The 16,811-nt window shown below is 37.9% G+C and overlaps 1 protein-coding gene across 3 annotated transcripts in view; it reads right to left on the bottom strand.

The window, feature by feature from the left end:
• Positions 1 to 1,350: 1,350 nt before the first annotated feature.
• Positions 1,351 to 16,811, bottom strand: part of SLC2A9 (solute carrier family 2 member 9) — a 127,918-nt gene continuing 112,457 nt past the window's right edge. For 2 of the 3 annotated variants that reach the window (XM_082759073.1, XM_082759072.1), the window contains one exon: positions 1,351 to 4,780. In XM_082759073.1, the coding sequence (XP_082615199.1) occupies positions 4,523 to 4,780 (258 nt within the window). In that variant the 3' untranslated portion in view covers positions 1,351 to 4,522. The remainder of the gene's footprint in view (positions 4,781 to 16,811) is intronic. The other variant, XR_014317385.1, reaches the window with a different exon arrangement.

The raw sequence follows: 16,811 nt of genomic DNA, 5'->3' as shown, positions 1-16,811 counted from the left end.
GGACTTCATTAATCACTGGATAAAAGCCTCTTGGAAGCTTTTCTTGTATGCTTTAAAAAAAAAAAAAAAAAAACAGTTTAAAAAATGGATGGTTTTAAAAAAAAAATCCAGTTTAAAAAATCCATGGTTTTAAAAAATCCATGGTTTAAAAGCATTTTAAAGTGAAGCTGTTTCTACTGTTTTAGTAGAAACATCTCAACAAGGAGCTTGATCATTGAGTCCCTGTATTTCTCTTAGGCTACAGCAAATGTGAGGTTAATGTAGTTTAGCTTATAAGGAAGAGAGTTGTAGTGACTTGGGTTATGCATGATTGCTTAGTGAACTGTGATAACTCGATTACAAGCACAAGCATAAGCCTTTGCCATGAAAATCACCTCTTCAAAGGGTTCACTCTGAAATATCACTCATAGAGAGCACAGAAATTGACTCGTTAACAACTGGAATATTTTCATTTGCAAACCTGCATCACCATTTAGGTTTATATATTTAAGGTTTTTACATTGCATCTAAACTGCATTTTCTGGAGTCAGACTGAAAGAAAAACATGGCAGGCATCTCCTAAACATGCTTTACTCTGTTTTGTTCTTCTGGCCACAAGAGGTGATGGGAACTGTAATACAACTATTATTACACATTACTATTATATGGTGATCTCTGTAAGGCAAAGCACATAAAAACAGTCAAAAGAAATAAAATTTCAAAGTTGTTTTTTTTTTTTTTTTTTACTTTGGATATGAAAATTGTCCCATATGGCTGAGATACTCACATCTTCCTCCACTAGAAAGCAGATCCTTGTGGAATCCAAATTGGCTTCAGAATCTGAAGTATGAAATTCAATTTTTATACATATTTCAGATCTTGAGTTTTGCATATCTTTGTAGCAGAAATTCACATTTGACTGAATTTCACATCAGAAAGTAGAGCTTTAGCAACTCAAAGTCACCCATAGCAAATGGCAACTTTCTGTAAAAAAGGCCCACTGGATCCAAAAATTCTTATACACAGTTATTACTACCCCTAGCCAGTTTTAATAATTTAATTCTCACTCATGACTTAATTTTTATTTCCACAGACTATTAAAAATATATGAAAGAATGAATCATGGAATCTAATTTGAGAAGCAAAATATAAATAATACTCCACCAAACATACAGTTTCAGAGCTGTTTTTCTTCCCCATAACTCCCAACTAGCCAATGGAAGAGTCCAAAATGAGTTGGGTCATCCAAATGAATGTACAGCCTTGTATTGGGACATATGGAAAGCCCAGGGAGCTGTACAGTGAAACATGGACAGCTATAGGGATTCAGGTTTACCCAGAAGAAAACCTCCATCACTTGTTTAATTCCAAAGGTTTATTTTGCAGTCATTGTGTGTGAACACAATTGATCAAACACACACAAGTCACTCACGGTACTCATACAAAGAAACACCATCTAGCAGTATCTCATTCAAAAGTGAACATGACACCACACAGCACTCACTGACAAATACATGGGCTGCAGACAATTTGACACATTCAACAAGAAAACCCAACAATACGTTAATGATATTGTCCATTTTGCCCTCTCATTGCTGGAGAAGCCATAGCAGCATAACAATGGAGAGAAAAAAAGAAAAAAAAAAATTACTGAACAATTTCAAGAACAATACAAAACTCTCATTAGGGTCACAGATGAGAAGCTATGCAGTACCTGCACATCTGCAGCTTCCTCAGAAACTTCCCCAACCCAAGGCAAAGGAGACTGAAGCTACCTTCCCTAAGCAGCGAACAAAGCATCTGCACAAAGACACATTTGGAGACTGGAATTGTTTTTAACCTGAACTATGGGCTGGAGCAAATGGCAGAAGAGATGTGCAGCCACAGTCCATGGTGCTCTCGGTCTGCAGCTGCACAGAAAGTGCTTATCTGGAGTGTGCCTGTCTCTGGTATGGCAAGAGATGCACAAATGGGGCACAGCCCCCTGCTGTTAATACTGTACAAGCCCCTGAGCAGCAATAGGAAATTCTACAGAACCATCCCTTTACCAACACATTTAGAGCTGGGCTCCAAACGCAACTGGAAGCAATTGTAAGATAATTTTATCTTCCGGAAGTCCAATTGAAATACTGTATGATATTTTATCAAAGTTACTTGGTATCAACATTATCAACAAGTAATGCCTGTAATGTACATCAATGAACATCACTAATGCTAAATTTTCCTAATTATAACGGATTCCAATCCTGCCACCTTGACTCAATCAGATCACAATATATTATGTTGGTAGCCCTAGTTGCAAAGTAATTTTCATGAGAGAATCTAAATGAATGAGAGTCTGAATGAGAGAGTCTGAACTTGCCAGTCTTGCCCTACAGGCAGAAGAGGAAGAATTTATTCTTGAAATGGTCTGGAGGGGTGGTATTCAAGCTCTTTTTTTACACAGCCACCCACTTAACAAGCTCATGTAACACATGGACTAAGCAACTAAAGCCACTGAAAGATGACATGTCCATTTGCTACATATACAATTTTGGAAGTGGTTATTGAAGACAATTATCTTCAGTTTTCTTCCATAGTATTTGATTAGTTTCTATATCTGATTATCAGTTGGTATCATCTTGATTTACTGTTTCTTAAGAATAGCACCAGTATCATAAATCTGAATCTTCATTCGTAATTCTTTTCCTTGTATGTATCTTTCATTTCATCTTACTTGTTTATGTACTTCTGTCACAGTAAAATAGCAGAAATCCACGCATAAAGTCTCAGATCAATTTTTCTTCTATTACCTGGTAGTGAAATTGCCCTATCATGTAATCTGTGTTGTCAGCTTACAATGTGTGTAGTAAATAAGCCACAAATAAATAAATCACAGTATAACCTATACAACATTTACTAGTGATAGCCGAACATCAGGACCTCTGATTTTAATTTACAGTATAAAACAAAACATTAAGCAGCTTGTCAGTCGGGGAAATCTGAGCAAAACAAGTACTGGAAAATATTGTTCCACATTTATATATGTGAATATATGTATAGTCATATATACATTTATATTTTGAATATATATGAGTATATATATGAATATATATATATATTTAAAAAATCACAAATTTCTGCATTACTAAATATTACTTCTGGAAGCAGCTGATTCCACCTAAATGCAGCACTTGCTTCTTTGCCTTACTCCTTACTGACAGCAGCTGTAAGACTTACTGACTTTTCATACAAAACAAGTTATCTATTGAATTTAAAAGTGCTTATTACCCCCCTCAGCATCCAGGTACCTAGAAGAGTCAAGAAAAAACATTATCATAATTGCAAACTGGAAAGATGATATTCATTAAAAATATCACAAATGTAAGGGAACGGATCACCTAACACCAGGCAGCCCGCTGAGTCTTGCTATCATGAAATTAAGCAGACCTTGGGGACAGTTTTACAATGCATTAAATAGCTTAGAAACTTATAAACATGAACAAGGTCCAAAGCTTCAGAATCTAATGCCCAAATGAAAATTAATGTTAAAATAAGAAATAGGTATCCAAGTTCCTTTGGAAATCTGATTTTTAAGAAACTACATTTATGGGGCCTCAGGGAAATTTTGGCTCCTAGGGGTTGTTTTAAAAGGAGCTCAAAAAGAAAAGCCAAACTAAAAAAAAATAAAATAAAATAGAAAAGAAACAAACAAAAACCCTTGGGAAACATGGTGTTTGATTTTTTTTTACTGATACACCCTATACATCAGTGTTCTTTCACTTGACCGTGAGGTTTAGCTTTTCTTTCATATTAAAGATTCTACAGCTATTCTTTTATATATATAAATAATTTCCACAGAAATGCAGTGCCAGCAAATTCCAAAACTACAGGCAATTCTATTACTAGTTGATCAGGATTTGTGAGAGAGATGAGAAAACTGATCAGTACCTGCAGCTCTCCATTTATGTGAAGCTGGGAGGCTTTTGGATGAAGCAATGGAAAGCCAAAATAACTGGAGATGGACTCAGAGGTCAGGGTCAGGGGAGCGTCACCAGTCTTCTTTGAAGCACTCAATCTCACGTGCAACTTTAATGACACATTGGAAAACGTGGAGAAATGCAAGCTGGTCCCATTTCAGGTTTGCTTGCATTGATTCCCAGCAGCCTGATCCCAGCAGGGATCTTTTCCCTTTCATCTCCTGCCAAGTGCACACACACCCCACCATTACCACACAGCTGTGTTCTGCCAAATTCTGCTCCCCAAGGCCAATTTTCTTCTTCAAGTCTATATTGCCCACCCCTGTTGCCATACCACCTATTTTGCAGGTGCCCAAGAAAACTTTGGCTCTTAGTTATTTAAACAGCTGCTGCTCCTCCCGCCTCCCACTTCCTCTACACTCACCCTAGCTGTTAACGAATTCACCAGTACTCACTTAAAAATGTATTCAAGGAGGAAGCAGTTCATGCTGTCACATTAAAAATACAAGTTGTACACCGCTATAAACATACTGAATGAAAAGAACATGTTTTCCCCCAGTCCCCCCGAAAGAACATCCTTGTTTTTACACAATTCCTTTTTTGGTTTCCCCATTGTCCACCGAAGAAGTGAAGTTTGATTCTTGCTCTGCACTTGATTTCCTCTCTCCTGAGTAGTGGTTCATTTCTTGCATTTCTAAAGAGACCTTATTCCTTTTTGCAAATGCTTGGCTGATCTCATTGAGTGTCTTGTTTTTTGTTTCAGGCAGGACAAAAAACAGGTAGGTGGCTCCTGCGAAGCAGATGGCAGCAAACACTAGGAAGCAGTAGGTCTGTAAACCACTCTGTGAACAGAAAACAAAGGAGATACGGTCATTGCATATGCTAAGGGGACAAAACTCAGAAGAAAATCAACATCAGGAATGACTTGAACGAAAAAGTGAGTGGCATGGCATAATTTTTAAGCAAGTACAGTAAGTGCTGGCATTCATTGCAAGTCACAGTGCCTTAGAAGTTCATAAAAATGCATGAATCTTCAGTTCTTCCAACACTACCAGTGGCCCATAGACAGAGAAGCAGGCTCCTGGCAGATGGGTGCAGATCTGCAATCTGGGCAGCACTGGGAGACACCAGACTGGGTCCAGGCGTGAAGGGTGCAGGTGGAAGCAGGCTGCTTCTTTCTGCCTGCACAGCCTAACCGAGCCTTGCTCGCGTGTGGTATTGCTGGAGATGAGGCAGGTTTTTCACCAGGTTGTTCTGAATACTGCCTCTCCATTTCTAGGTACAAAAAAAGAGGCATGCTTTTGCAATATCATGTGCCTGTACGTGACACATGAGAAACCTGTCATAGCCAGGAGCATCCGTATCACAGTTGTTACAAGCTTTGAGATTTGCAAAATAAATGAGGGAAAACAAACAAATGGCAGACATTGGTGTACTTTTGAAGGTTACAGGAACTTATAGCAGGAAAAAAAACAACCAACCAACCAAAAAAAAAAACAAAAAAAAAACAAACAAACAAAAAAACCCACCACAGAATGTATTTCTTTCCTGCTAGAGACTAGTGTAAGAATTACTTACCCCAGCTTTTGAGGAAAGTCAAAGTGTCCAGGATACCCATAAGATTTTTTGACCTTCCACCTTCCTCTATTGATTTACCTCACTATGTGTTCTTAAAACCAGTAAACATTTTTGACTTGCTTTTACTAACAAGACTAAAGTTAGTGAAAAGTAGCACCTCTATCTCCACAAATAAGACAATCTTTCTGTGGTGCCATGTGTGAGGTCATGAATACAAGGAGAAATGGATGTCTCAGATGTAAAATTATATTTTCCAAGGCAGGGGCTACCCTAGGAATATCACCCATGAAGGAGGAAGCAGAAGACTGCTAAGGAGTGCCAGGGCACTAGAAACTAGATAAGTGAACTACTTCTCCAGCCACTTCCACAGAGAGCTGTCCCTTGCCACAAGCACCAGCCGCCGCCCCACCTTGCTCCTCCATCCTCCACGTGGAGCTGAAGCAAACCCAAAATCACCATGAGAAACCACAGCTCCTATTCAACATTTTTTAAAGCTTCCTTTGGCTGTGAGTTCCTTGGAGACACAGCTTCCTATACACACATATTTACAGTATAAAGGCATATTTACATATGCCTTTAAATGCGTGCATCTGAAACAATCCAGACAGGGCTAGAAAATGAAATAACACCAATTTTTCACATTTTTTCTAATATACTCCAATCACTGTCAGTTATCTCAGCTCTATAGTGTAGGCTGGGTAAGGTCCCTGCTTGGGGGCTAAGGGTTTATAAAATTCTTATGACTACTTTTATGTGTCACTTGCTCAATATATGCAAGTGAAACATAGAAATATATACATCATATCTGGCATAGAAAAAGAAAATGAAAGAAAACAACAACAACAAAAATTTCTGCCACAGCTTTTTTATACTATGGCTGATATCCAGCCTGCCTGGCCACAAAGTTTTCCATGGATAATTCATCACCTAGTTCAGCCCTTCAATTCCTGTCTGTAATAGGAAAAGCTGGAAAGTGCATCTTCTGAAATACTGCCTATGGACTCTTGAAATTATCAATACTTTTTTTTTTTTTTTTTGTTAAATCCTAGAAGCATGAATTCCTGAACAACCTGACAATCACAAAACAATGAGCATGGGTGATGAGGGGGAAAATATTCTGGGAAGGGAACTGATATGACTTTCAAGTTTATACAGAGGCAGAATCAAATGGATTTAGTAGACAGGAGAAAACAACTTCACAGTGCCTCATAAATCATTCTGTCATGTTAAGAATACAAGTTTTTCATTGGGGTTTTCTGCATGTGAAATTGTTCAGTGGAATGATAAGGCTCCAATATGTAATCGCATTTTTCCTTTTCTAAAATCTTTATTGAACAAAACTTTCTCCTTGATGAAAATGAACCATTAATGCCTTGTTTGACTAAGCTTTGACATCTGTGTATCTTGGTGGTACAGCCACAAGCTTTTTCCCTCCTTTCTCACTCATGTTTATTTCTTTGCAGTCCATTATCTGAATTAGTGTTTATCTTCTTTGATCTGTTTCCTTAAACCTTTCATAATTGAACTGAGTTTATAGCTTATTTTCAATTATTTTACATCATGTATTTACATGGATCGGTAATTTACATTTACATCGTGTATTTACATTTATTGGTAATAAACTTGATATCTTTAATTTCTGCAGATCCCTTTAGACATAGCCCTCCAAGGGCCTCCAGATGAAGTTCCACAGAGAATAAGCTAAAAATTATATTTTCTTATAAATTCTACAAATGAGCTCTGCGGTAAAAGACCAAGACTTTGTAGTCCTTGTATTCAGCAGGATTCGCACAATGGAGCCCTAATTCCTGGACTGCAGAGCAATCACAAAATGCCTTTTTCTCACCAGCTAGTCTTCAGTCATAATATTTCTTTAAAGCTGGTTATCATTTTACACACCCGGAAAAGAGAAACACTTATATTCATAAGCCTTTTGTAACTCAGAATTCGGCTAATATCACCTGAACCTGTATTCAGCACAGAAGAATGTGAATTAAATTACTCATTATAAGCATGAAATCTTACATCTATACTGCACACTGATAAAGGATGTAGAACAGAAGTACAAGAAAAAGCAGAAGGAAAATGTCAAATCCTGCATCCTAACTCAAAAGAAACCCTTAATGGGGCATGGGTGGGATGCAGCTCAGACTAGATTTTTAATTCACTTTTATCAGTTTCTGACATATTCTGAATTGATTGGTGCCAGAGTGGGGGGATCAATAAACGGATTGGCCACAGGATATCTGATGTGTCCATCAAATGATGCTGAAGATAGCATAATGAGCTGGGAAAAGGGTGAGTTACTGAATGATGGGTACTACAAAAAAGGTACAGATAGATAGATCTGGCTGGAAAATGGATCTATGTTTTTGTTCCATGAAAATTCTGAACTTTCTCTTAATTGCATTATGTAAAGTATGTACTATTCATATTACTCCAATGAAACCTGTATCCATCATTTCTTCAGTGTGCCATCCTACATGAACAACTGAAATTTAAAGCTGCCAAATGTTTTAGGTGGTTTCCTGAATAACCAGGGCTCCACCTCGTGATAGGCTTGCAGATATTCATTCAGAGTCAATACCAGATACACACAGGAATGTCCTTAAAGGACCAGGCTGTCCACAGGTTCCTGAAGGTCACCTGCCCTCCCAGGTTCCTGGCGTAGAGTTCGAGGAGAGTGAACATGCTTATAGCTGCAGTCTCTCCAGGAAAGCACCTGTTACATACAGCCTGTTTCTGATTAGTCAGCAGGCTACTAAATCCTCTCCAAGGCAGGATTTACACTGCATTTTTAAAGTACAGTAAGGGTAACTGGCACGCAGGATATTTGAAAGTTAACCATAAACTTTTAAAGTCATCACCTTCTATTTTTGTATTAGTTTTTTAAGGAAGGTGTTTAAAACATAATGTTTCTATAAACGTGCTGCCTTGAATTACTCATTTTTATCCTCCCTGAATTTCCACAGCTGGTCAAGGCTCTGAATTTGCCGAAAAGTGGAAAACCAGGAAACAATTCACTTAATGCATGCATTTGATTACCACAAAAAGGAATCAAAGTCAAAGCACTTAGGTAATTCTTCCAAATCAGATAATGAAAATGGGAAAATAGATATTCTAGGCTGCCCTAGAGTCTTACACTAGGACTTGCTGCTGTTACCTTTGTTTTCTTATTTCCTTTTGTATTTCACAATAAGGAAGTCAATGATATAATCATTTTGGATTTCTTCTCTAAAAGTTCCATGGGAAGGGAAAACAAAAAAACAAAAAACAAAACACAAAACCAAACAGACAAACAAACAAAAAACACACACAAAAAAAAAAAAAAAAACAACCAAACAAAAAAACAAACAAACAAACAAAAAAAAAACCAGGAGATTCCTGCAATACAGCTTTATGCAGATGACAGATGAATCCCTTTACCTTCTCCGCCTCTAAATTTTCCCCTTGCAATGTCACAGCCCCTTTGGCACTGGCAATGGATGCCTGCATTTGGAGGTTACCATGAAGTTTAGAGTCATTAGATAAGGGCCAAATTGGATTTTTGAAGTGATGATGTCAAATAATGAGGGTTAGATGTCTTACTAAAAAGATCAGCAGCAGAACAGTTATTCATGTAGACATTTGACTTTATTTGCTTTGCTTCAAATTTGTGTAACCCACTGAAACAAATGGATGAGAGAATACATGTCCTTTACCCTTTGCCCTTCTTCAGATCCAGACATAATTTAAGGTTCTACTGAAGGTGCAGGACAATGAACAAGGACAAAGCACTAAAATATAGTATACTAAATGTATTTCTTAAGTAAAAAATAGAGCAATTCTCAAAGGCATGAACTACAACTTCAACCCCAACCCTCACATTTTTATTACCTCCTCAAAAAGTTAACTTCTCTATATTTTACACTTGAAGGTGATTGCTACTAATTATGAGCTTTTTTTTTTTAAAAAAATTTAACATTCTGATAGCCCACATTTCATTTCATTTCATTTCATTTCATCTTTGAGGGAACTTTAGCCAATTCCCTAAGTACAGATACACTTTAAATATCAGTTACTTTAAATATCAGATGTATATACGAAAACTTAAATTAGCTTGATTGAGGGAATCCACATATAAACTTCTGTGCATACCTTTGCTAATGAAATTTTTGCATAATAGAAAAAGTCATCAAGTAGTATTATGCATTAATGAAATAATGAAAACCCAAAGAAAATCGTGCTGGGTAAATGAATTTCAATGTACAAGAGGAAAAATCTCAAGTGTAAAAATAAGGAAGAAAAAGAGCAAATGTGCAAGAGAGCCTCTGGTAAAATGTATAGCAACTCAGAAGTACTACCTCACAGGGCAAAATAAATTAGTTTCTGAAAAGGGCAAAATAAACACACATGCAGGTCTTTCCATTACACTAGTAAGCAATTTAAACTAAGGCTACAAGCCATGTGGCACCCGTATCTCATGTTATACTGAGCTCCATCTGGATCACAGATCCAAGCATGTTATTTTTTCAAAACACCTAATTCAGTTTAAAAATAAAAGAAAATCAATGCTTACTCAATTTCCAACTAGTGATAATTTGTATTCTACTTCTTTCATATGCCTTCTACTCTAATGTAAATAGAAAGGTTCTAAGAAGATTCAAACAGTATTGTCTTTGAATCCTTCACTGAAAAAGCCAGCTAGTAAAAACATCCACTATCTGGGGGACGTGACCTTCCACCCAGCTATTTGTTTTACTCTCTTGTCATCTCAGTAGCTGCCTCTGCCTCTCAGCATCAGCATTTGGCAACCAGAGTGCCAACCCTGACCTCCTACACCAGGGCACCAGAATTAGATCTCTACCCACCAGCTCAGCAACTGGGCACATCTGACTGTGACAGGCTGCAGTACGCTGCACATCTACAGCCATGCCCTAATTTTATTGCCCTTTTGCAGAAAGGTTAGGCAAACAGAAGCACTCAATGACAAGGATTTCTTCACTGAAAAGGTGTTTTCCAGCTACAGCTACAAAAGATACAGGCAGCTCTTCATAATAAATATTTAAAACGATCCTTTTGTTATACATTCTCTATTTATTATGCAATCTCCTTAATAACCTTCTCTGTTCATTGCTTTACTTTTCTGAGAGCAAAGGCATTAAAAATGTTTGTTGCTTATTAGAAAGCTTTTTCTAATGTTTTCTATGGGACATTGATGGGGTGGAATAGGACAGCCCCAAACATCCCATCAGTTTGTCAGGTATTATTGAAGCCGGCATCAGATCTATCCATAGTAAAAAGCACATTGTTTTCCATTGCCTTTCTGAACCAGAAAGGAATTACAGAGGTCATTTATGTCGGTTGCTTGGTTCCCCAGCCTGAAGAGCCAGGCACCTATCTATAACGTAAGCATTTTATGCAGGTCCTTAATATAAAGTTAGAATGTTCATCTCTGGGATCTATAGCACAATATATACCTACTTTTTGAACAGGACCCTGTTTCCATTTACAGGGAAGCAGCACAGAAAAGATGACAGCAGATACATGTAACTATTACGACTTCATAAAATCAATGTTTTTTTATAACCAGAACAACCATTCAAACTACACAGTGATTTTTATTAGTCCCTGCAAAAATGAGATATTCTGTGCTATTGCTCTGCCAGAGCTGCAAACCATCATGCAGTTTATTATGATTGTTGCCTCAGCCTTGCTGCAAAAATGCTGCAAGAAAATGATGCCTGTCTCCTGTTTTGGGATAACACAGGCTTCTCCTGTGGCAGATGTAAGAGAAGAGGAAAAATCACTGCACTCCTCAAGGACTATATGCAGGCCTGGAAGATGGAGAATTCCCATTTCTAAATGTGCTCCATTCAAGTCCTCTTTCTTTTTCTTATGAAATAGCAGCAACAATTAAGTTATTCTTTGTCATTTAGACAGGGATCTACATCATTTTCTAGTACATCCATGCAGAGAGATTTGAAAACCTCCACCAACCGCTTTGCCAACACTTCTATTGAATTCAGACTCTTTCTTTCCTTGCTGTTGGCATGCAGCCCCACAGTGCCTCACTTAAAAGTCAAACTCCACCTAGTAGAATCAGTTTTCCACTTAGGAAGCCTGTAATCATAGCTGGATCTGCTCTGTCATCCCTGGAAACATTTGTATTAGAAGGAAAGCCTGAAGATGAGTTGTTCTGGAAAATTTCTGCTGGGATAGAGAGAAATCCAGAGCAGCAGCTGGTTTCTGCAGGGCAGGGAGGGAAAAGGAGAGCTCCTGGCAGCCACTGGACAGAGGTATTCCCCCAGCTTAAGCATGCTCAGAAGACTGAAAGCTTACATGAAGATGGCAATGGGGCTAGTAAAGAAAGGTACAAAGGGGAGGCAAAAAAAAGCTCAGCCAGCTATCACCATAACCCAGGGAGAGGGGGGATACACATGGGGCAGTGGGGTGAACAGCAGGCAACGGCTGGGAAAAGCACATGTTATGGGGATGTGGTCAGTACCAAAATGTATCGTTGTGCCTCTTCCTCCATCTCTTTATCCCCCCCTTTATCTCTTTAACCTCTCTTCCTCCATCTCTTTATTCCTTAAACATACTTATTATGAAACAGGTAATGAGAGGTATTTAAAGAACCAATACAAACCCCCAATTACATTCAAGGCGGTCAAAAATGAGTGATATCCCTCCATCCTCTCTGGCTTGCATCTGTTTCCAGTGTGTCACTAGGAAAGCTGTTATTCTACTACGTAGCTTAATGTATCCATGGAAAGATTCTAATTTCAATAAAAAACATAGTGATCTTTTGGTGAGTGCTTTTTGAATATGCAGTGAATATACACCATAACCTTAACACCTAAAAACAGATTCTGCACAGTCTTTTGGAAAGTGAAATTATTATGACAGAAAACTTCTGGAAGAATCTGCTAAGTTGTCCTGCAGCACACTACTACTTTACCATGTAGTCTTTAAGTACCCCAGAACAGTCTAATAAAACAAACCGAAATAAGAAATAAGAATGCATCAGCATGTAGCGAAAATAACATATTCACTTGTCATGTCCTGATATTAATTGCTAATTATTAATGCTTAGTAATTCTTTGCATTTTCTTTGCATTTTCACAATGTATTACATTCTTTGCATTTTCACAATGTATTACAAAAATAAACAGCACCTGTTCCCAGATAACATGGAACATGTAACCCCCATCTGGTTACAGAAGTCTGTCCTGCAAGCTTTATTGAAGAGTAACAGCTGAACACTTGCTGAACACTATTGTACCAGGGGTTTTCAAGCATTTTTCTACTGCTGTAGTTTGTTGTCCCATCTTTTTGCTTCAGCTCATTACACCTGTTCACACATATATTAATACTTGAATTTCTCATTTACTACGTCCCTGCCCTCCACAATCCAGCACCTCCTGAGCATAAACATTCCTACCACTCACTACTGAGCATAACCATTCCTATCACTCACTCTTTAAAACAGATTCTTGAACCACAAGCTCCAGAAAAGTCAGGCAAGGCCCCAGATTTTCTTTCCAGCAACATAAAATTGATCCACAAATAATAAAATTGAGTCTGGCTAAATTAATAAGGGTATGCCTGAATTCCCTGGTGTACGTGTTCATTTACCAGATTTGTTCATCTGAATGTTTGGGAAATAGTTTCTTTTTATAGATGTGCCTGTGAGAAAGAGAAAGCAGAAGGCTTATAGACAAGCAGACAAGTTTGTTTTATATGTTCTTTAGCCATTCATATGCTTTATATGTTCTTTAGCTGGAATAAATGTCATGTAGAATGATAAGCTCCTTATGGTTTGTGAGTGACTTACATAAATGCCACTGCTTGAAATATATTCACCTGAGCTCTTCAGCCAATAATTAAAAATGCATCAAAACCTCCACTCTGTTCTGTTCAACAGGATATTAAGCAAACAACAATTTGCACCAAATAAAGTAACTGATGGGTGAAGGCTGAAGTCGATTAAAGTTAATACAGAAATAGATGCAATTTTTAATTCATCACTGAATACTTTATCGAGAAATATGAAAGCTACTGCAAACCTTCAGTGCTAGTTTAGTGTTGTAAAAGTGAAATACACTCTAGTGCAATTAGCAAATAGAGATGCTGATGTCAGTCAGTCATATTTGATGCTGCCTTTACCTTAAAATTGACAAGAATTCAAGGGTTCCTTTGGTCAGTTTCTTTTTTTTTTTTTTTCCTTCCTTTTTGGTCAATGAATCACTACTGCCAAAGGGAAAATGATCTGTTTCCTCTTGTTATCCATAAAAAAGAGAATATATTAAGCAGTAATAAGCTCACAAAAGTATGACTAATATAACCTTGAAGGACTTCAGGTTAGAAATTCCTCACATTTCCTTGGATTCTTGATTCTTGCTCAAGTTGTTCTGAAATTCACGACATTTTCTCTGATGTGCCAGAGGAGCTTAACATTCAAATCCTTTTGAACTGGAGAAAATAAGTGAACTTTTCTCTGTCCTCAGTTGTTCAGTTAGCCTTCCCTATCTCACATTTTTTTTTTTTTTTCCAGATGGAATATATTTAGCTTTGCTTTCTTTTACTCCATCACCATTTTTGCTTTCTCCTATAATTTCTCAGCATTTTACATTATTCCCACTTTGCCCTTCTGAATTCCAAGAAAGGAGTGAGTGCAGTTGTCATCTCACTGTTTTGGATTTGGCATTCTGCCACCACAACCTGAAACAGCCCTTCTTGCAGGGATTACTGATGTACCACAGTGACACACACACACACACACACACAAAAAAAGCTTAAAGGAGCCTAGTGAGCCGCATGTGTGTACAGTTAGTGCGTACACTTAATGAGACACTTCCTGTTCTGAAGGTTCAAAATGTCAATAAAATTAAAGGAAACCACCAATGCAGATGCCAGCCAGTCCATTCCCATTAGTAAAGTAGTCTCAGTTCCTGATGGACATCTGTCTGCCTGTCTTTTATAGGTCTACAGTGATGGGCAAGCTACACACAGCATTACAGTTACACTATTCTCATGGTTAAAAACTTTGTGTGACTTCCTTCTTGATGCAGCTACCTTAAAATATAATATGAATTAGCTCTGCTTCATCACCTTACTTCCAAGTGGCAATAATGACCAGAACAGATCTGGACCCAGGTAAACAGAGGATGGATAAGCAACTGGAAGTGGGTCAGGTATGTCTGGAAACCTAAATTGGGTATCAAAGCACCTCCCTGCTCAAGCTGTTGGCTGAACTAACCCCTTTGTAATGCTTGGCTGATTAAGAGGACTTCGTGCTGTACCTCATTAAATGTGAGCTTCACATTCACTGTAGCAATCAATAAAATAATCCATTTTGTTGCAATGGAGTTTGATAAAAAGGCTTTAATATTCTTCATGAGTGTTTCAGAAACCTGGAAAACAAGGCTCAGTTCAGATCTGACAGAGGCAGCAGAAGCCTCCTGGGATGGAACCACATGCAGCTGAGGAGTTGGGTCTTCTCACTGCTATTAGGATTCAGCTCTGACCAAACAGGCAGGCTGCGGTATATGGTGTAGGCAGCAAGAAAATAGCATCCTCTTTTGAAAGTACATACTAGAATCTTTCAAGTTCTTTATTCTTTCTACCATTGAGTACTTTATGCTCAGTCTTGCAGATTAAATGATATCAGCATCTGGCAGCTCTGCCCTTAGTGACATTAAAAAAATTCCTAAGGGCATCTTCCTGCAGCAGTAAACACTACCACCTGTACAGCTGGGTCCAAGAGCCCCACTCGAAGTTAAACACGCTGCTTCTAAATAAGCAGGGATGTAAATCCCAAAGTTTCTCACATTTCAGGACTGTCTTTTGAGAAGCATTGAGAAGTTCAGGTGCAAATGCAACCCAAAGCTGATTTGGGGTGGGGAGAAGTGGGCAGAAATACAGCATCTGTACTGGAGAGTGTACAGTGCTAGTATAGAAAGAGAACTGAAGGCACTAACATTGTTCCTAATATAACCATATTTAGTATTCAAATAGCTCTCTGCAGGAAATAGCTTTGTGTATTTTCCAGGTTAACACCCTTCCCACAAGTGATGAGGATGCTCTTAACTGACTTTGAGCTTAAAGAATATTTATTCCAATATCTACTACACAAACATCCACACAATCCCAGTGTGGAGTCAGGCTCTAGGAATGAAAGATAAGATTTGATATCTAGCAGGCTCTACATGTTGAACAACAGTCAGCAAACTTAAGCCATACAATGCACTATCTTGGGAAGAAAAAACAAAAGCTGCATAACCACTGCTGTAATTACTCTATTTCTAAAAGGCTTGCAACTACAAGTCTATATTTAAAAAGCACATTGCTAGAAAGAAAGTACACACAATACAAAGAACAGACCTTCAAAATTCTTCTTTATGCTGTCTAAAGACAGGTATGCTTTTGCTCCCTCTGTGTCAGCCTCACTGTTTTTCATTAATCCTCTTTGTGTATTCTAGTCAAAGATTAATTGAAGCCATATACTAAACTTTTTAGCAACATAGAGGATTTATAAAACACTTACAACCATAGAACTATAGATATGTTTGAGTTGGAGGGATCTTGATGTATCACCTTGTTCCAATCCCCCTGCCATTATTGAAAAGAATGTTTCAGCCCAACCACCCAGATGAACATATTACAAATGTGGAAATACCTGGAATTACTCACTAAAACTTATGCACTCACCAAAACCAAACCAATATATTAAGAATATATTTGTTCTTCCCCTTAGCAGTTCCATTAGCTAAAAAAAAAAATTACAGAGCTAAGTGCTAATTATTCTACTAGTGCTATTCATTTCAGTCAGTGTACTTAAACTGAAAATCTGACAGATGGAGGTATATTATCTTGAGCTGTGATTTAGTTGTATATCAACACTAATGAGATTAGAACAGAGATGGAACTGAGGCACTTGTGATGAGGGAGACCTCTACACCCAAGTACATCTCAGCTATGGTGGGCTTCCTGCTCTCTTAGTATAGGACAGTGAAAGTTTTACCCTTAGCATGAAAAGACTTTCACAGTGGCTTGCTCCTACAAGAAATAATAGTAGCATCATTGATACTCATGTGTTCTCATCAAAGCAGCCTTTGTCATTTTCTCAAGGAGAAATTGGTTGCCTCACATTGACTTCTGCAGACCATTAATATCACTGATCCACAAAGTGTAAAGCAAGAAATATCCCCGAAACCACAGACCTGTGCATCAGGAAGCAACATTTGGCTGCTTCTTTCTTATCCTGGAACATGGGGGAGCTTGAAGGCAAACTTCTATACTTCACTTTTACAA

Source organism: Aythya marila, assembly GCF_965140915.1.
Source record: "Aythya marila genome assembly, chromosome: 4".
Classification (NCBI taxonomy): Eukaryota; Metazoa; Chordata; class Aves; order Anseriformes; family Anatidae; genus Aythya; species Aythya marila.
The sequence above is the reverse complement of the archived record's forward strand: the minus strand, read 5'-3'. Positions and strand labels throughout refer to the sequence as shown.